We start from the raw sequence: 21,953 nt of genomic DNA on the forward strand, positions 1-21,953 counted from the left end.
CACTGCTCCAAAAGCAAAGTCTGAGGCATCTATTGTGACCCACTTTGCTGGAGCTGGAAGGGAGAGTCGAAGCAGAGGTGTGCTAATGAGGGGGTGGATGGTGTGGTCTGCCTTGGGCACAAACAGTATGGGGGACATAAAATTAAAAGAAAAACAAATTAATCAAATATTTTCCCCTCTTTTAGAGAAACTGCAACACTCATCTTAAACAGATGTCTGAGATATCCTGCATGCCTCCTGCCCCTGCCTATGTCTTTTTGCTTGGGCACCACCCCAAAAGAATTGTGATTGGCTGTGAGGCAGGTAGAAAGGGTGGTGCCACGGTTCATAGGTAGGTACTAAGCTATGGGCCCAAGGGCCTACGTAAGCCTAGCCAACAAGGTTCCCTGGCTTACGCCACCCAAGAAAGTTATTTTCCTGTGCCACTGTCGAGCAGAGACACAGAAGTGATCCCCGGGGTGTATTTCCTATTTCCCATCCACTCATCAAGATTTTTCTTGAAGAGTGCTAATGAAGAACTTTGCTTGACATAGATGGGTAGCCTGTTCCAGAGTATGAGAATTCTCTGGGACAGGATTCTATCCCTCCAGCATGTGCTGTTTATTGTGGTGACAAGGTTTAGGTCCCTAGAGCATGTAGCTCGGAGGGATTGGGATTTCTTTAGGTGTAACTAGCATGTCCAACAGCTCTGGGTTTAACATAGCTTTATATGTTAGGCAGAGATCACCTTGGAGTAGGCGATATGCTACGGAGTAAAGCTGGAGTTTTTTGAGGCGGTCAGTGTAGGGCATTTGTTTGAAGCCAGTAATCCTCTTTGTGAGGTACTTCTGTGGCCTTTCCAGCTGCTGCAGATGTCTTGTGAGGTACATTCCAAAAGGGGCGTTGTGCTCTATAATGCATCTAATGAGTGTCGAGTAGAGGGGAACAATGACCTCTTTTATTCCTGGATGGGAACCCTTTTATGATGAGGTGTGGCATGTAGAAGGACTTCCTGACTACTGTGGTGATGTGACTATCAAAGGAGAGACTACTGTCCACCTGGATCCCAAGGTCTCTTATCACACATTTGGTGTTAAGTAGATTGCTGCCTATGTGGTACTTCATGGGTACAGAGTTTTTACCAAAGGGGATGACATTGCACTTTTTGGCATTAAAGCTTGAGGCCATGGCTCTGACACCAGGCATCTGTCTCAGCGAGGCCCTTCTGTAGGATGTCCACATCATTTGGGGACTTGACTATGGCTCCTAGTTTGCAGTCATCTGCAAACTTTGTTAGCCAGAGGCCTTCTGTGTTAGCCTGTACTTCAGAGAAGTAGATACCAAACAGGAGAGGTCCCAGGACGGAACCCTGTGGAAGTCTACTTGTCACTGCTTTGTGGTCAGATTTGGAGTCTGCAACTTTTACAGTATGGGTTCTGTCAGTGAGCCAGTTGGCAACCCATCTTGTGGTGTAGGGATTTATACCTAGTTTAGTGAGTTTAGCTATAATTCCAGAATGGGGGATGGTGTCAAAAGCCTTGGCGAGGTCAAGATAGGCTGTGTGAACCACCTTACCCTCATCTACGGCTTTGGTGACTGCCTCAAAGAAGTCAATCAGGTTCAGGAGGCATGATCTGCCTTTCACAAACCCAAACTGGGTGGGATCCAGAGTTTGGAGATTAAAGAGAGAGAGACAGAGGCTGAGCAGCAGAACTAAACAGCACTCTGGAGTAAGTAGGACACTGTTCTACCTCCCCTGGCTGTGCATAGCAAGTGTAATCTCCTAATCTGTAGCACGATGTTTTGAGAAGTTTATTCACCTCCACAGACAGTGTTAGCAGACAGTAACTCAATCAAAATGACACCTGTGGAGACTGTTAAATAGTTTAATTTCTAAACTGTGCAGATCTTAATACAAGAAATCATTCCGAATAGGTCAAATAATGATGCTTTGACACTCCAGCAATAGACATATAGCTGCAATGGAGTCTAACACACAACTGAAGAAAATGGGGGAGAAGAGAGGAGTTAGCTAACAGAGCTAGGCTACAGGAAAACAGCTAGGACAAAATACAAAAAAGGCAATTACCTAGCTGAACAACAAATACACAAGCATGTGTAACATGACAGACACCATTTTGAGAAATGTTCCATTTTCATGTCATTTGGTGCTTGTGCATACATGGACAGACTATTAGAGGGGGGGTGATGGTGGAAATGATTCATTTTGATGCTTGTGCATACACGGATGGACTGCTGACAGGGTCATTGGGGAAATGATTCTTTCTGGTGCTTGTGCATACATGGACAGACTACTGGAGGGGTTGATGGGGAAAATGATTCATTTTAATGCCTGTGCATATATGGATGGACTGCTGACAGGGTCATTAGGGAAATGGTTCTTTCTGGTGCTTGTGCATGTTTGGATGGACTACTGAAGGGGTTGTTGTGGGAAATTATTCATTCTGGTGCTTGTACATAATTGAAAATGACTGCTGAAGGGCTCATTGGGGACATGTTTCACTATAGTGCCATATGAGTGATTGTGCACACATGGACAAACTGCTAGAGGGATCTTTGGGAGGAAATGTTTCCCTCTGGTGCTTATGCATACAGGGACAAACTGCTGAGTGGATCTTTGGTGGAAATGTTTCATTCTTGTGCTTGTACATACATGGACAAACTGCTGAAGTGCTCTCTAGGGGAAATTATTCATTTTGGTGCCATTTTAGTGCCTGTGCATACATGGACAAACTGCTGAAGGGGTTGTTAGGGGAAATGTTTCATTTTGGTGCTTGTGCATGCAAGGACAAAATGCTGAAGGAATCACTGGGGAGATGTTTCATTTTAACGTGAGATACTTGTGCATAGATGGACAAACTAGTGAAGGAATCGCCAGGACATTTAGAGAAAGAAAACAAAAAATGCAGCTGTGCTGCTTGATAGGCAACAATGCAGCAAAGCCAAGCATAATTTTAATGTATATTCTTCATGATTTCTTTCTAAAACAAAGATATAGTAAATTCATCAACTACGACTCACAGAACATTAAACCCGGATGATCAGGCTCACTGAAATGTAAGAGTTTTTTTATGGACGGTGCAGGCCCAATGTGGGGGTGAGCTTCCTACACCCTCCAAATTTATATTATTAGTATTTCTTGGTCACTGAAAAAAGTAACATATGTCTCTGTCTCACATGAAAGCAGTGTCAGGGGGTTATACTTCTCAACCTCTTAGCACAAGAAATTTGGACACAATCTAAAATAATGGGTCAAAGGCCCAAAAATAGGGACGTTTTAAATATTGCTCTTATAAAGTTTAAACTTACTGAGTTGCTAGAATAAGAGGATTTGTATTAGTGTAAATTTTCTGAAGGAAATGAAGTCGGAAAGACAAATGTATGTCATTATTTAATAAATTCCGTCCTCACTGATTTGCCAGAAATCCACACATTTTATGAGGTGAAAATCTGGACATTCTGCAAAAATCTGTACAGTTGAGTGGTATGGTCAAGGACTAGGGCTAAGTATTCAGCACATGTTCCTTAATACTCTGAAAGTCTGTTTCGAAATTAAAATTAATTAAAGGTGCTCTTCGATCAACTATGAGTGAAGATACATTGACAAATCTGCCTATACTGTCCACTCAGCATGACTATGCAAAGAAGATACATTTTTGACAAAATTATTGATTTTGGAGAAGTTAAGGCTCAGAAACAGAAATTGTGTTTTATACTGTTACAAATCAGTTTGTAGGAGTTATGTTTTTCCTTTTTCGAGAATACAATAATGTGCATTTTTTTTGCTTCCATTTATTGTAATTTTTTTCATTTATTTTGCTGACATGATTATATATACAAAGTTCAATAAAAAGAAAATTTTCACTGTTTTATTTTATGGCCATTATCTTGTTTCATTTCTTGATTAGTACTGAAAACAACTGTTGTAGAAGAGGGGGGTGTAAAAAAAAAATCTCTGCTCGGGTGGAGGGGTAAAAAATTTTCAGCTTCTGGTGTCAAATATGCTAAGTACGCCACTGAATAGAAGACCTTGATTCTGACAAATGTGTCTCCACCAGAAAAAAAAACCCTTTTCAAACCCCCCCAAAAAACTGGAATCTAGAATGTCAGGAGATGTTGGGACCATACGGTTTGTAGGCACCACATAATGTTTCTCATGTAGAGTCTTGCAAGAGGTATCATGAAAATCATAAAAGGTGTGAAACCTTGAATCCTAAAAACTTCCATAGTTGAGAGAGTAGTGTGAGTGGAAAAACTCAGAAAAATATCTAGACACAGATCTACTTTTTTCTGTGGTGAAAAGATCTTTGAACTGATACCCCAAGAAAATCCTGTCAGAAGGAGTCATACAATACTGCTGTCTTTTCTATGAGAATCCCAGTCTGTGTAGGAGATCTAATACCTAGGTTAGAGATTCCTGACACTTTGAAAAAGACTGTAAAGATAAGAAAGTTGTCTAAATAAGAAATACATTTTGATCTGAAGTAGGTTATCACAGGAACTACACATAATGACTATTCTTTGAGTAATGGATAGACCAGCGGGTAATGCAGAGAACTCATAATGTGATCCAGACACAGAAAACTTAAGAAACATCTAAAATCTAGATTAGGAAAGTGATGGTATGTGTCTTTTAATTATAAAGTCACAAAAAAACTCATATGGGGAATAAGTGGTAACAAGTTGTGAAGCGATACCATTTTGAACTTGGGCACTTTCACAAATAGGTTCAAAAATGAAAGATCTAGAACTAGTCTCCAAGAATCTTCTTTCTTTGGCACCAGAACCATTCATGAAAAAAAAAAAAAAACAATTCGCACCAGAAACATTCATGAAAAAAACAATCTCCTAACTGAGGAGGTACAACATGTTTTATTACTCCCTAAAAGAGCATATGCTGAATGACAGGAGGGAAAAGAAGAGTCTGGTCTGGTAGTTGAGGGGAAATCACTTGAAAAGGAGAGAGAAACTCTCACTGCCATCTGTAACATTGATGGATTACTCTCAGAACCCATCTGCCTGAAACTATCTTTTGCCAAAGAGAGAAATGAAGGTTCAGGCTTTCTGGAAGAATTTAAGGTTTGGTAGGGTGATAGGTGGGATGGGAATCTTATAGATAGCCATTCAGCCTATTAGACTGTCCTTTGTTCTGGGAGACGGATCCTGTTTTCTTTTTGGAACCTCCCTACCTTACCTATTAACCTCTTAGCACAAAACATCTAGACCAAACCTAAAATAATTGGGGGGGGGGATGCAAAGGCCCAAGAATAGGGATAGATTTTAAATATTGTTCTTATAAAGTTAGAAAGTTGCTAGAATAACAAGCTTTATATTAGCATGCATTTTCTGAATGATATGAAGTCTGAAACTCAAATGTATGTCATTATGTAGTGACTTCAATCCTCAGTAATTTGCCAGAAAAATACAAATTTTATGAGGAACCAACAATATGAGGCAAAGATCTGAACAGTTTGTGAAAATCTGGACAGTTCTGAAGAACACTCCCTATGATTGCTTTTTAAACCTTTGTTATTAGAAGTTTTCTGGGTCTGTTTATTTTGCTTTTTAAAGCAAGTGATAAGGGTAGCATTAAATCTCTTGGCAAACTTGGAAAATGAAGAAAATCTGAGAGATCCCTTAAATCAGTTTACTTCTTTCATCATACTTTTTAAGGATCTCTGCAGCAGATAGTCCAAAACTAATTTTCTAAGGGAGAATTTAAAAAAAATTGACATCTTCTGGAAGGTTTTAGGTTCATAGGTTCATACTAGGCTATCTGCCCTAGGGCATTTATAAGCCTAGCCAGAGTGTGTGTGGCTTTCGCCACCCCTTGGGATGAGAATACTAAGCCCATTTAGGGTTTAGTTTATTGTGCCTCTGTCTAGTAGTGACACAGAGATGACCCCTGGGGTAAACCTACGATCTCCCATCCACTCGTCAAGATTTCTCTTGAAGAGAGTCAGTGAGGGGCTCTGCCTAACATGGACTGGGATTCTGTTCCAGAGTGTAGGGAGCCTCTGGGTTATGAATCTGTCTCTCCAGCACGTCCTATTTATTTCTGTGTTGAGGTTCAAATCTCTCGCTCTCGTGGCTCTGATGGATTTGGATTTTCTGAGGTGGAGCATGTCCATTAATTTGGGATTGGACCTGGCCTTGTACGTCAGGCATAGATCGCCTCTGAGTAGGCGGTATGCGACTGAATAGAGCTGGAGTTTCTTCAGCCGGGCAGCATATGGCATATGTTTGAGACCCTTTATCCTCTTGGTGAGGAACTTTTGGGGTCTTTCTAACTGCTGCAGGTGTCGGGTAAGATGCATCCCGAATGGGGCATTGTACTCAATCATGGGCCTGATAAGAGAAGAGTACAGGGGCACAATGACCTTTCTTGATCTAGATGTGAATCCCTTCATGATAAGGTGGGCAATATAGAAGGTCTTCCTAACCACCTTGGCAATGTGAGTGTCAAATGAGAAGTTACTGTCAACTTGGGTCCCTAGGTCCCTGATTACCTCCTCCATACATAATGGATTACCACCTATGTGGTAATTTGTGGGTACCTTGTTTTTCCCAAAGGGTATGACTATACATTTCTTGGCATTCAGTTTAAGGCCATGGCTCTGGCACCAATTATCCATTTCTATGAGGCCTTTCTGAAGGATGCTTGTGTCCGCTGGAGTATCAATTATGGCGCCCAGTTTGCAGTCATCTGCAAACTTTATCAGCCACAATCCTCCAATGTTTGCTTGCACCTCGGAAAAATAAATGCCGAACAAGAGAGGTCCCAGGACTGAGCCCTGTGGGACACTGCTTGTGACTGGCTTAGAGTCTGACATGGCTCCAGCAATTCTGACCTTGTGGGTTCTGTCCTTGAGCCAGTTTGCAACCCATCTTGTGACATACGGGTTTACATTTAAGCTGGTGAGCTTGTCTATGATGCCCGAGTGGGGTATTGTGTCAAAGGCTTTTGCAAGGTCAAGGTAGGCTGTGTGAACTGCCTTACCCTCATCAATGGCCTTAGTGACTGTTTCAAAAAAGTTGACCAGGTTCAAAAGGCAGGACCTGCCCTTCACAAAGCCGAACTGGGTAGGGTCCAATGTCTGTAGGTCCCCAATGTCTTTGTTTATGAGTTCCATAATGATCCTTTCCATAGCTTTGCAGACCAGGCTCGTCAAGCTTATGGGACGGTAATTTCCAAGGTCCGTAGAAGCACCTCCTTTGTGGAGTGGGACCACTGTTGCTGTACGCCATTCTTTGGGTACGTATCCTGTAGTAAGGCTAAGATTAAACAGCAGCCTTATGTGCGGGTTTAGTTCCTCTTGGAGTTCATGTAGCACGCAGCCTGGGACACCGTCCGGTCCCATTGATGCTATGTTTTTAGCTTTGGAGAGGGCGGCTCTCACCTGGGCATCTGAGATGTTAGGGAGGCTACACTCTGCTGGGATAGATATTTCTCCTTTTGGGGACGAGGGGGCGGAGAAATTTGCACTGAACCTGTCTGCCAGAATGTTGGCAATGTCTGTGGGTTCAGTGTATTTTGTGTCATTTTAGACTAACTCTGAGCATATCTGGGAGTTTCCACCCAGGTTTCTAACATAGCTAAAGAAATCCTTGTGATTGTCTTTTGTGTCTTTTGCGATTTTTCTCTCAAAGTATGCCTTGGATGATTTTATGAGTGAACGTAATTTTTTGCTAGTACTGATCAGAGATGCCTTCCCTTTTAGGGATTTTACTCTGTCATGTAGTGGCTTCCTCCTCCTGTTGTAAAGTTTGTTAATGGCTGGGGTCCACCAGACAGGACGCCTGCCTTTGGGGGAATGGGTCTTGGTTTTATTAGGGATTGCATGATCCATGCATTCTTGAAGGTCTCCATAGAAGGCGTTTATAAAGGATTCAGCGGTGTGGGCTGTGGTTTCCACTGGCCCAGGGGCCTTGAAGGATACCACTTCAGTCTTAAGAAGTGTGAAGTCGGCTTTTGAGAAATTCTTTACTGTGGTCTTTTGTGCAGGGGGTGGGGGTGGGATGTGGATTTCCAGTGAGATTAATTTATGGTCTGATCTCACCAATGTGGGGTATACTTCCGGTGTGGAGCATTGTGACCCCATGTTTGTGATGATCAGGTCTAGTATATTTTCTCCTCTTGTGGGAGTGGTGACTAGTTGTTCCATCGCATTTGAGTTTATGAATTCTAGGAACCTTTGGGGTAGGGTGTTTGGGCTTGAGTAATGTTCCCAGTCTATGTTTGGGTAGTTGAAGTCTCCCGATATGATTGTATTTGGAGAGACATTCATACTCTCCAGTGTCTTCAGGAAGGCTGAGTGGGGTTCCTGAGTTTGAGAGGGTGGTCTGTAGCATGCTACAAACTGTAGGGCAGTTTTGCCTATGGTTAGTTGCACCTGGATGGTCTCCGATGCTTCGTGCATTGCCACTAACCTGGAGGTGTGGGTATCTTTGGATACTCCCCCTCCTTTTGTGGTTCGGTCCAAGTTTTGGGGCCGGAAAACATGATATGAGGTATAACCTGGTAGTGCTGGGGTGCTCTCAGGAGCCTTGAACCAGGTTTTGAGAGCGCAACCAAGCAAATTCTTCATAACAGTTCCAGTGGCAGCAGCTTTGGAAGTGGCATCAACAAAATCATAAGCACATTTCAAACACTGAGTAGCCATTTTGAGACACAGAAGCAATCAAATTACACAAAGCAGATTTCTGCTCAGAAGAGGAAACAGGCACGATAATATTCCTTATGTTGTCAAAGGAGGCAAGAATAAACTTCAGCATATGAGCTTGAAAGCTGAGAATTCTAAGAAGTGTTGTAGAAGAAAACACTTTTTCAAAATGTGACAAAGCTTTCCCATCCTTATCAGAAAGAGGATTGATATTTATTTATTTATTTATTTTATTTTACATTTGTTTACCGGGTAAGTCAGACTGGGCAAGATTGCCCGTTTTCAGCAGAGGCGCGGGGAGACCAACTCCATAGTAATTAGACAATCAAGAGATGCTTAAACATACAAAATGTTAGTTGAAAGAGAGCATACAGCTGTTTAAAAAAAACAGGCTAACAATTTAACAAAGTAGAGAGATAAGAAAACTACACAATTTTGTAAATATAATTTCACCACATTGGAAAACATAACAGCAAGCTATGCTGAGTTTAATTATACATAAAGAGGCTTGGTGGATTATAAAAGAGTTTACCTGGGTTGGAACATGTACATATCCAGGACTTGGTGAAGTAGGATTTTAACTGATTTTTGAAACTATGTTTGTCTGTTTGTGACCTAACTTCCAGTGGGAGGGAGTTCCGTATTTTTGCAATGGTACAGGAATATAGGGAGTCTCCTAAATTAGATTTGCTTTGTGTTACCTCTACCAGACCCTTATTGGTGGATCTTAGCTGACGACTGTTATTATAATGATTGATTAGGTCATAATGGGCTGGGGTTTTGCCAGGCTGGTAGAGAAGTTGATGAGCTAAGGTAAGTTGGTTAAGGGAAGGTTGGTTAGGTAATTCCATCCAGGAGAGTTTGTGAAGGGCTAGGCAATGGTGGGATCTATAGGAAGAGTCAGTAACAAATTTAGTTATCTTGTTGTAACAAGTGGATAGCTTATTTAGGTCAGATTTATTTAGGTTAACTAAAATGGGAGAGGCATATAGTAATGTGGAAAGTAAGTGGGTTCTTGCTATGGTAGTTTTACTATTGGAGGTCAGGTAAGTCTTACATCTGTAGAGTGTGCCTAGGTTTTTGTGTACCTTAGATATGGTTAGAGCAACATGTTTATCAAATTTCATATGTTGGTTGATGCTAACACCTAATAGTTTGGAGTGTGCAACTGGTGTAATATGGGTGTTGTCAGAGGCAATCATTTTGAAAGGGGAAGTGAGATCAATAGCTTTGGAGGGATAAAAGAGCATGAGTTGTGTTTTTAAACATTAATATTAAATTAAATTAATATTAAACAGATGTTTAGCACTAGCTGACTTCACTGAAGCATTAGCTGCTGGGTCTGACCTGTGATCAGTTTATAAAAATGAATAAGATTGAAAAACTTTATACAATCGATCTACTTTCTTGGGGGCAGCAGGATATCTGTCAGACAAGTTTCAGGATGTGACAAAAACATCCTTTAGTGTTGAAAGAATTGGAGGAATTGGAGTAGGTTATGAAAATTCCAGTTTTAATAAATCATATGGAATATCACTATATTCCCACTGACACAAATGATTCATTCTGGAAATAGTGTCAGAGTAAGAGAATTCTTCAAAGTGACTAGCCAATGTCACACACTTCTCAGAATCTGTATCAGAAATCTGGGGAGACAAAATAGAATCCATCCCTTCACATTCATTTTGAGGTTCATTCTCTTGAATCTATTTAGAAAATGATGAATCCCTTTATCTTTTATCAGAAACAGCCATACAGGAAGGGTCAAGAACCTGAACAAAACCCTGAACTAAGCCCAATAAATCACTCTTGTCTACAGAAACTGAATGTTTACTGTTTTTGTCTGATTATTTGAAAGAATAGTGAACCATAGCTTTTCTGAAAACATTGGGTGTGCAGAGAAAAGTAAAAGAAAGAGGAAATAGATGACCTGAAAGGAAGTCTGCATTTCTCAATACTGAGAGAACACTGAAATTTTCAAACTTTTTGATGGGCACCTAGATTTTTATTCTCTTTTTTGCAGCTATCGTGCTTAATGCTAAGCTGCTTTACTGATATTGTAACCAAAAAGCTTTTTGCTTTTACAAGCTGTGCTTCCATGGTTCATCTAAATTTACACATTATACCTACTGGTCCTAACACAAGAATCTGAGTTACACCTATTGGTCCTAACAAGCGAATATGTGTTATACCTATTGGTCCTAACACAAGAATCTGTGTTATACCTATTGGTCCTAACACAAGAATCTGTGTTATACCTATTGGTTCTAACATGAGAATCTGTTATACCTATTGGTCCTAACACGAGAATCTGTGTTATACCTATTGGTCCTAACACGAGAATCTGTGTTATACCTATTGGTCCTAACATGAGAATATGTGTTATTCCTATTGGTCCTAACACGAGAATCTGTGTATACCTATTGGTCCTAACACGAGAATCTGTGTTACACATATTGATCCTAACATGAGAATCTGTGTTATACCTATTGGTACTAACATGAGAATCTGTGTTATACCTACTGGTCCTAACACAAGAATGTGTGTTATACCTACTGTTCCTAAGAGGAGAATCTGTGTTATATCTATAGGTCCTAACACGAGAATCTGTATTATACCTATTGGTCCTAACATGAGAATCTGTGTTATACCTATTGGTCCTAACACGAGAATCCATGTTATACCTATTGGTCCTAACATGAGAATCTGTGTTATACCTACTGGTCCTAACAAGAGAATCTGTGTAATATCTATTGGTCCTAACACGAGAATCTGTGTTATATCTATTGGTCCTAACACAAGAATCTGTGTTATACCTATTGGTCCTAACATGAGAATCTATGTTATATCTACTGGTCTTAACATTAGAATCTGTTTTATTCCTATTGGTCCTAACACGAGAATCTGTGTTATACATATTGGTCCTAACACGAGAATCTGCGTTATGCCTATTGGCCCTAACACGATAATCTGTGTTATATCTATTGGTCCTAACACGAAAATCTGTGTTATACTTATTGGTCCTAACACGAGAATTTGTGTTATACCTACTGTTACTAACATGAGAATCTGTTATACCTATTGGTCCTAACATGAGAATCTGTGTTATACCTATTGGTCCTAACATGAGAATCTGTGTTATACTCATTGGTCCTAACATGAGAATCCGTGTTATACCTATTGGTCCAAACATGAGAATCTGTGTTATACCTACTGGTCCTAACAAGAGAATCTGTGTATACCTATTGGTCCTAACACGAGAATCTGTGTTATATCTACTGGTCCTAAAACAAGAATCTGTGTTATACCTATTGGTCCTAACATGAGAATCTGTGTTATACCTATTGGTCCTAACATGAGAATCTGTGTTATTCCTATTGGTCCTAACATGAGAATCTGTGTTATACCTATTGGTCCTAACATAGGAATCTGTGTAAGGTGAAGTGGAGTACTGCAGAGCTGCATTCTACTTTGGCATGACGATACTGGCTGTCCTGGTAAGTAGTGCTGTTCAATGAGCATGTGTATACCAGAGTGTGAGTGTGTGTGTGTGTGTGTGTGTGTGTGTGTGTGTGTGTGTGTGTGTGTGTGTGTGTGTGTGTGTGTGTGTGTGTGTGTTTGTTTGAATATGTCTGCACTACATACCTGAACAAGCTCTTAGGGTACCCACCTAAACAGATGTTTAAACTGCTTAAGTGAGGGGTGTGAGAGTGTATGTGTGTGTGTGTGTGTGTGTGTGTGTGTGTGTGTGTGTGTGTGTGTGTGTGTGTGTGTGTGTGTGCATATGTGTGTTTGTTTGAATATGTCTGCACTACATACCTGAACAAGCTCTTAAGGTACCCACCTAAACAGATGTTTAAACTAGGTGAGGGGTTCTTACCCACACAAGATACTAATTAAAATGATTCAGCATCATAGAGGCTATGCCTGACTCTGAACTATATGATTGTTGAGCAGCACAACTTAGCTTATCTGAGAAGTGCGAAAGGGTCTGTTGCATGGCTCTTTATGAATATGGCCCTGCTGCGTGGCTCTCTATGAATATGGTCCTGCTGCGTGGTTCTCTACGACTATGGTCCTGTTGCATGGCTTTCTATGAATATGGTCCTGCTGTGTGGTTCTCTACAACTATGGCCCTGCTGTATGGCTCTCTACGAATACCGCCTATAACAGATACTAAATTATTACCAATTGTCTGGGACTTAAACAGAGGTTCAGCACTTGGACAACTGTTGAGAAAATACTTCTTGAGACAATGAGGGATAGCTAGAAGTGAGGTGTCTTATTTTCTGGCAATTAGGGTCTTAATTTCTGGTTGCTAGGTATGTGTAAGCAACTTGGGCCTGTTAAAACATTTTTGACTGAAATGATAAATTGTGACAAGTATTTGGAATTACTTGTCTACATCCAAAAGTTAGAAAATTTGGACAGTCTAACTGTCAGACAGTGTTTTTTTTTCTTTTGTCCTGAGGAGACAAAATGTTAGAAAAAGCATTCAGTACAGTAGTTCTTCAAGGTCTAGAAAACTGTAGTGATCTTGGGAATGTATTTTGCTGAATTTTTAAATGTGTCTAGTCCAAATAAATGTCTGTTTATATGTATGCTGGTTTATCCATCTATTCATCCATGTATACACATCTATCCATCCTTTCATCCATTCATCCGTCCGTCTTTCTAATCATTCTTCGTCCATCCATCCATCCATATATCTATCAATGTAAATTTTGAATTTGTAATACTTCAGCTCAGAGCCCATTTGTAAAGGTGCCTAATCACTCAAATAAGGCATAACAGTTTAATATCATGGCATTGTATTTAAAAGACAAATAAGCATAACTGCGTGTTAGAACAAGATTTAAGAGCAGTTCTACAGACTGAAATTTAATATATAAATGAATTATCAGTCTGACAGCAAATGCTCTGTGTAGAAAGAGTGGTACATGGGCTAAGGCTGATGAGGAAGGGAAAAAAACTATACTTTAGTAATAAAAGGGACTTGGAATATAAGAGAAATGTACCAGGGCAGATATAATTTGTGACACATTTAATTCTGCTGTCATAATTTTGTGCTTCAGAATTAAGAAACAGGTAAGAGCTTTGTTCTTGACATGCTTGAAAAGACAAATAATTCCCTCTTATGTAAGCATATACCTGTAAATTACATATCACTCTGCCAAAAGTTAATTCACAACAATTTCTTATCTTAGTAGTTATTAAATTCTACACAGATTCACAGACTGTTCAAAAAAAAAAAAAAAAAAACACGTAAAAGAAGTACTTATAAATTCTTACCTACTAGTAGGTTCCATACTGGTAGTTCTGGGAGATGTAGTTCTATAAGGTACTTGAGAATTTCAGAGTGGATATTCAGAGTTGCTAAGGTTACCATATTGTTTCCATTGCCATCTGTTTTCCTCCAGTTAGCACCAACAGACATAAAATACTGGATGGAATCAAGTGCCCCAGATGTGGCAGCAAGCAGTAGTGGTGTCTGACAGCTGAAATGCCAACAAGAAAACTGCTATATCATAAGAATCAGCTCAACAGTATCTAGTTAAAGTTACATTAGCCTTGCCCTTGAACAACACTTATGTTTTAAGAAATATAATCAGACAAAAATTAGTTGCAAACTCTGCATTGCACTTTTTTTCAAACAAAATAATTGGACTTATTTCATAGTTGTGTATCTCTTAAATTCACACAGAGCTTGTAACTCTTAATAATAGATTAGAACTGCTTTCATATCGATAATCACAGCTTTTTCAAATATAAAAATCTGCATTACATATTATACCAGGACCAAAAATCCTTAAAGCTGACATTCATTTCTCTAGTTAGGCAGTAAGCCTCATGTGGGGGCTGTGTCCCAACCCTCCTACTACTATATTTTAATTCCAAGAATGCAATACCTTGGGCATACCAAAATACTTTGATTTTTGCCTGTTAGGATGGGTGTGTGTGTGTGTGCGTGTGTGTGCGTGTGTGTGTGTGTGTGTGTGTGTGTGTGTGTGTGTGTGTGTGTGTGTGTGTGTGTGGGTGTATGTTGCGGGGGGGGGACTTCCCACTTCTTAAAAAAAAAAACTGCTCATTTACTTGTTTCCTTTATGAGCAGTTGAAGATTTTTCTGTTATACATGTATTAGTAAGCTGTATAATTGAGGTTCTTGTTTTGATACTATATGACCTGAGGAGACCAGGAGACAGTCAACTCTAGCAGAATCCTACTACAGTATTATAATGTCAGAGTTGCAGTATGGAGTTGCTGGGATCCTTACCAGTTACTTAACTACAAAGATTAATGGACTGAAAGTAACAAAATAAGCACACTAGTCGGACTAACATTTCTTGGTTTACAACCTGCAAATGTGAGAGTATTTTCCAATTTCACCAGTCTTCTGCAGAATGGCAGAATAAATGCTGCTTTCAAAAATACCACACCCATTTGCACATATGATCTTCTTGTTAGCCTCAGTCACAACTCCTGCATAGAGATAATAATTTATCCTTAGTGTGATGATAATTCACAAGTCTGGCTCCTCAGTAATCTTATTTAACATCAATCACCACATGCCAAGTAACAGACTTTTAATAATTCATTCTACCAATGTGCATTAGTCTGCTTTTCTTGGTTATGAAAGTAGAGTTGTGTAATCTAAACTTAGCATAACAGTAGATGTTTGAATGATCACTGCTACAGTAGCCTTAGCTAAAAGGGTTATATCCAGCCAATGATATAACAGCTGGCCATCTTCCATGAGCCCAAATTATCAGGCAGCTCAAGCTGGGCTGACTAAAAACAAGTTTGGGAAAAGCCCTTCAGAGCTCTCCTACCAGGAGAGAGATGGAGGCTGACCCCCTGAAAGGAAAATGACAGGAACAAAAAAAATGTAATACCCTGGCATAAAAACACATCAAAAATAAGGGGAATGAATGGAGTGAGTGGCTAATGCAGCAGTGATCATTGCTATGGTAAGTTTAACTTACACAACTGTACAATGTTTATCATACTGATCAACACTACAGTAGCTTTAACTATATGTGTAGATCATATTAGCTAACTACATTTTAATGGTGAAAGGAGAAGAGTCCCTGGAGAATGGTCCTAGCAAAGCTTGATCTGGACCTAGAGAATGAATCAAGCTTATAGTGCTTTGTAAAAGTATGTACAGAGGACCAAGTAGCACCTTCTTAGGATACTTCTAGAATCCAACTCTTTCCAAAAAAGCTAAAGATGAAGCCAGTGCCTTGGTACAGTGGGCTTTGACACTGCCTGGAATATTTTTGTTATGGTGAGTATAACAAAAGGTAATAGCCTTTGTGATGGGTCCCTATTCCTGGCTAGCAATCAAGGAGACTCAATCCTCAGCACTGACTCTGGTGAGGGAAGGTCACTAAGAGCAAATATGGATTCACAGAGTATTTTCAGATGCAGCTTCCTGCACCAAGCACAATTTCCCTTAAAAGCAAACAGGGAGCATGCTGCAGACCTGGGGCTAGACTGTCCTTCTCTCTCCAGATCCACACAAAACTCCACATGGATCAGTTTGAAGCTGTGTGTCAATACCCAGTGGCTGACACACACACACACACACACACACACACACACACACTTGGATATTTGAGTTTCACACACACACAAACACACCTGGGAAAAGCTGGCCCAGATTTTCTAGTGTGCCCCTTTCTGCCCAGACTAAGAGGTAATCATGCTGCCAACAGTCAGCTACCCTAAGGCTTTTACAAAGGGTACCCAATTGTACTCTGTAAAATTAATACTAATACAAATGATAGAGTGTGATCAAAGCAGCAAGGCTTTCATGAGTGACCACAATGTCACTAAAACAAGCATAAGTACTCTCAAGATGTATAAAAGTATTCTCTAAAGGGCCAGTGAAGTCTTGACAGGGGTATCATGAGAATCATAGATGCCATGTGACTCAAAATCCTGAGGTAATCCCTTGCAGTGACCAAAGTCTGAGTGGAAAACCTTAGTAATAGAGCTAGATAAAGATCTATTTTTTTTTCCTGCAGAAGAAAAGCTCCTTTAACTGAAGGGTCTAGATGACATCCCAGGAACACAATCCTTTGTGAAGTAGTCAGGAAAGGCTTTTGGATGTTCTCTTGGAATCCCAGCCTGTGTAAGAGATCTCTTACTCAAGAGAGAGATTCCTGACATTTTGAAAAAGACTCTGCAAAGATAAACAAGTGGTCTAAATATGGAAAAATGTGGATACCCTATAGCCTATAAAGAGCTATAACTGTAGCTAGACACTTTGTGAATACTGTTGGTGCAGTGGATATTCCAAAGGGTAAGGCACAGAACTAATAATGTGATACAGACACACAAAACCTTAAGAAACATGTTATGATAAACGTCTTTCCTAATTCCCTATAACCTTGTTAGTCTTTTAATGCCTATTAGAATTGTTATTATCTGTTACCTATGTATTATATATGAAGTTATGACTACCCTGTTTATTATCTGTATGACTGGAGCTTTTATTACAATATTTTGTATGTTATCTAGTTAACATTCTATACCAAGATATACTGCACAATGTTATTCATATGTGAGATGGAGCTTTTCTCCCATGGCCTCCACTGAAAATGGACATGTATTTTGTCAGAATTTCCCAGTCAACAAATGTAAAATAATAAATAAATAAATAAATAAAGTCTAGTGTTGCCAGGAAACATGAAACAGGAAGAAAAGGTAACAGGTTGCAAAGTGACATCATTTTGATTTTGGGCACTATTGCAAACAGTTTTAGGAAAGAAAGATCCAAAACTAGTCTCCAAGCAATTTAATTCTTTGGCACTAGGAACATCCTTGAATAAAAACCCTTCCTCACCTGGGAAGAAGTAACTGGGTCTATCACTCCTTGGGACAGCATGTGATGAAGAACTGCTGGAAGGGAGGAATTTCCTCCCACTACCATTTGTAACCATGATGTATGATTTTCAGAACCCATTTGTCTGAAACAATCTTCTGCCAAAGAGAAAAATGGAAATTCAGACTTTCTGGAAGAAAAAAGGGGCCAGGGTGGGATGGAGTCATAGGGTGTCTTGAATAGTCATTCAGACTTGTCTGACTATCCTTGGTTTTGGGAGGTTCGAAACTTCTTTTTGGAACTCCCTGCCATTTTTTTTAAATATTTGTTTACCTGTATTTTGTTGAGACTGTTTATTCTTTTTTTTTTTTGCCAAAATTGGATGAGGAGATAGAAAATCCTTTCAAAAGTTTGGAAAGGTGGGCTGAAAAATCTTAGAGATTTTTGGATCAGCTTGCCCCTTTCATCACACTTTTTGATCACCTCTGCAATGGAGGGGTCAAACAATAAATCTGCATCATAGGGAGAATTTAATATCTCATTTTTAACATCATCTGGGAGGTTCTGAGAATGCAGACATGTAGACCTCCTCAAAACAGTACAAGAGACCCCCCTCCACAGGGGAAATCAGAAACTGAACTCCCCTTTGAGCCTGAATTAGAAATCTGAGAAACAACTGTATATGTTCCTATTTAGATTCAAAATCTTGAATCTCTTCAGGAAAAGAGGAATCCTTTTAGATTCAAAATCTTGAATCTCTTCAGGAAAAGAGGAATCCTTCTTTCTTTAACCAGAAACTACTTTAGAAGAAGGATCAATAGGCTGAATTAAACCCTGAGCCAGAACCAGTAAACTACTCCTATCCAAAGAAAATTGAGGAGAAGTAGATACATGCTTGGTTTTCTGTTTCTTTTTGACAGGAAAATGGGTCTGACTGTGTTACTAATGGCAGCAGCAGCTTCCCCAGGGATGGGTACAGCATTCTGACACAGCAGGGAAACCTTCCATGTTCCCTCTCCTATAACTGACAACAGTGTCTCTCTCTTGCCCACTGAGGGAACTAAAACAGCTGCAAAGGATGTAGCTAACCTGCAGTCCATAATATCTGTAGGTACTACACCAGATCCCTCTGGTGTAGTCTATAATAGCTGTAAGTACTACATCAGAGGAATCTGGGGTAAAAGATGAGTCATTTAGATAGAAGAAATTGCCACAGCAGAGTCACTCACCTGCAGCTGCGGCAAATGGCTAGCGTACAGTAGTACAAAGGCAGTTTGCTTATTTTTTTCTTTTTGTGGTTGGAAGAAGGACCGACTATTGGATGGGAAGTCTGATGTCCTTCGTGGTTTACTGTTGCAGTCATGACTGTAGGGTTCTTCCTGCCAGCAGCAGCCCTTGATCGGCCAGAATCCCAAAGTCTGGATTGGGCATCAGCTGAGGTTGCTTTTATCCTGACGTCAATGCCCCAGGAAGTATAACAACCTCAGCCGATGCCATTACCCCAGTCTTTCTTGCCGCACGGTGCCCTGAGCAGTTCACTGATGCCGGTCGGCCTACTCCTGTCTGTTTTTGGATTTACTTCCAGGATTTTTCGTTTTTTTTTTTTTAAGATAAGTACCCCATTGGGGAGGTCTTTTTCTTGCTCCAGTTAGATGTCAGAAGAAGTTAATAATTGTATTTCTCGTGGGGAAACAAATACCTCATAGGGATTTTCACTCTTATTGTATTCCCTGCCTGGGGCCTGACCACGACGTTGCTAATTGTGGGTTTTGTGCTAGATTTAATCAGCGTACTATTAGGCATAGGTACAACTTTGCCTTCTACTATTTTGTTAAAAGGTTTAATTATAATATGTCTTCGGATTCTTTTCCGGCTTCTGGTGTGTGTAAGAGGCCCAAAGATAAAGACAGGCCTCCGAGGTCCAAAGCAGAGGATATTACTCAGTTATTGCCAGTTGCTGGTTCGTCGGTCATCAGTGAGGTGCCTTTGCAACCCTTGTCATCCGCCTCTTTTGAACCAACTGCTTGTACCAAGTCTGGTGTGGAGCTGATGGGGCCTTCAGTATTGCCAGGGAATGGAACTTCGGATACTACTCCCTCAGTTGGGTCCGGAGCCGGTAGGCAGGTACCGGTTTCTGAGGGAGTTTTCAGGCCTTCACAGCTTCATGTCAATATGGATTCAGTTTTGCATTCTAAGACAATGACTACGGCTCCAGCTAAAAAGAAATGGCAAGCACAGACGCCTTTTGATCAGGGTCCTAGGCCTCAAAGGCAGATGCTTAGGATGGCTGAAGATTTGTTATCTATGATCAGGGGTTCTCATCCCCCTCCTGACAAAAAGCCTACATTACAGTCTGATTATGATTCTTCAGACCAAACTTCTGTTTCTTCTGCTTCTTCCCTTGAGCACGATTGTTCCTTTCCTCCTTATGAGGATTATGATGCTGAAGATTCCTTTCCTTCAGCCACTCCTCCTGAGGATTATTCTTTTGGTTAAACTTTGCATGATATGAGGGAGCATTTTCACTGGGAAGGGCAGGAATTCTCTGAAACCAAGAAAAGGCTTAGGGATTTTCTTCTTCTCCCTCAGCATAAGCCTCTTGCTATACCTCCTGTATTGGACATTATAGATGATGTTTTTTCAGAAGCTTCCCTCTCTCCTGATTCTTTTCCCCCCTACTCCGGTCAAACCAGATAGGTATTATAAGGTTCCAGATTCTCACAAGTTTCTTTTTAAGAATCTTTCACCTGATCTGGGAACAATTTCTCAGAGCCCTAAGGGTGTTATGGCAGCCTCTGCTAAACATCCTATTCCCTCTGACCGAGAGTCCAGGGCTTTGGAAAAATGGGGTAAAAAAGTTTATACTTCTGCTACATTGTCTATTAGAGCTTTGAACTGTCAATTTCATATGCTAAAGTATCAACAATACCTTTTGTCTGTATTTAAACAAAAGATGTTTACTGGAAATTGTGTGACCAGCCCGTGGTGGTATATAAGAAAGCTAAGAATCTCAAAGCTTTTTTGGAACACCACCTGACAGGACAAGTTAGGACACCTGGTATGTACAAATGTCAAGCCTGTAGTTACTGTCAGTATGTTATTGAATCTAATAGATTCAAAATTCTTGACTACCAGTATACTTTGAGGGTTAGTGTGAACTGTAATTCCAGAATGGTGATTTATTTAGCTCAGTGTCAGTCTTGCCCAGCCTACTACGTAGGCAAAACTGAGAGGTGTTTACGTTACCGTATTTACAAACACATTTATGCGATTAGAAAACAGAAGCTTGAGAACGCACTAGCTAAACACATTTCACTATATCTCGATCACACGTTTAAATTTCTTATTATTGACCAAGTGTTCCAGAACCCTAGAGGTGGTCCAACCCCTTTAAAGTTAGAAGCACTGGAGTTGAAATGGCAGATTAGATTAAACGCATACAGTGTGCCAGGCTTGAATGAAAGATGCTCAATTAGTAGCGTCCTTAAGCTTAAGAGTCTTACTAGATAAAATTACCTAGTTGTTTCATAAGCACCTAGAAGTTGCAGTGTTTTATATGAAGCTAATAGTTTAATTTTTATTAAGTTCATTTTTAATAGTTCCTATTATCACAAATAGTTCTTTTTATTTGTTATCCTTGTTTTCGTTGTATGAAGAAATTTTTACATTTGACTTATGTGAATTTAGCAGCATTATACACTGGTTTTAAAAGTACTCAGTGTTTACAATGCTTCTGATGTTCTTCATGGGTTCCTATTTTTTAAGAGGCATAATTGACTAATTGAGAATCAATTGATTGACTATTTAATCTATTTGTTTGTGGTGTCTTTTATCTGAATAAGTTTGTACATGTTGACAAACGAAAAGCGCTTAATCGGACTAAACTTTTTTCTAACTGGTGCTGCCTCGTGGTTCCTGCCCTTGGTTTTTGGTTTTACAGTTTGTCTTTGCCTGTTTTTTGCATTTCCATGAAAATTATCATGCACAGTACTACCATACGATACCATACATTTTTTTCAGTTTGCATTCCCTTCCTCACAACCAATCAATGTTGTCAAAAATCGTGCCTAACTGAAATACATCGGAGAAGCGATTGGAGGTTGCAGAGTCAGGTGATTTTATAATCTCCTCAACTCCTCCAAATATATCGCTATTGTAGTTGAGTTAGACGCGTTTTGGTAAAAACTTCAGAGCATCGTATTGTAAGAATTACTTGCGGATTCTATTCAAAGTCAGTGACTGTGCAGAGTTCTGAACTCCAGCACCAAACTACAAGTTTGTGAGACTGAGGTATATTTTTCTTTTTTTTTTTTTTTTAATTTTTGGTTGTACCAAAGAACCCCAATTAATGTATTACTCAATTTTATTGATTGTAAGTCCCACTTTGTCAGGGTATCATGTGCCATATGTTAGGAGTAGAAAAGAAAGGTTTAGCCATAGCTAGATCAAGTTGTTCAGCT

General features: G+C 39.9%; 1 protein-coding gene across 1 annotated transcript in view; it reads right to left on the reverse strand.

Annotated features, from left to right (window-relative positions):
* LOC122802354 (ankyrin and armadillo repeat-containing protein-like) overlaps nucleotides 1-21,953 on the reverse strand; it is a 1,115,117-nt gene that overhangs the window by 448,889 nt on the left and 644,275 nt on the right. The window contains exon 12 of the mRNA XM_044071991.1: nucleotides 13,956-14,161. Within this exon, the coding sequence (XP_043927926.1) occupies nucleotides 13,956-14,161 (206 nt within the window). The remainder of the gene's footprint in view (nucleotides 1-13,955; nucleotides 14,162-21,953) is intronic.

The sequence above is a fragment of the Protopterus annectens genome, chromosome 5.part0, assembly GCF_019279795.1.
Source record: "Protopterus annectens isolate FY-2018-M chromosome 5.part0, PAN1.0, whole genome shotgun sequence".
Classification (NCBI taxonomy): Eukaryota; Metazoa; Chordata; order Ceratodontiformes; family Protopteridae; genus Protopterus; species Protopterus annectens.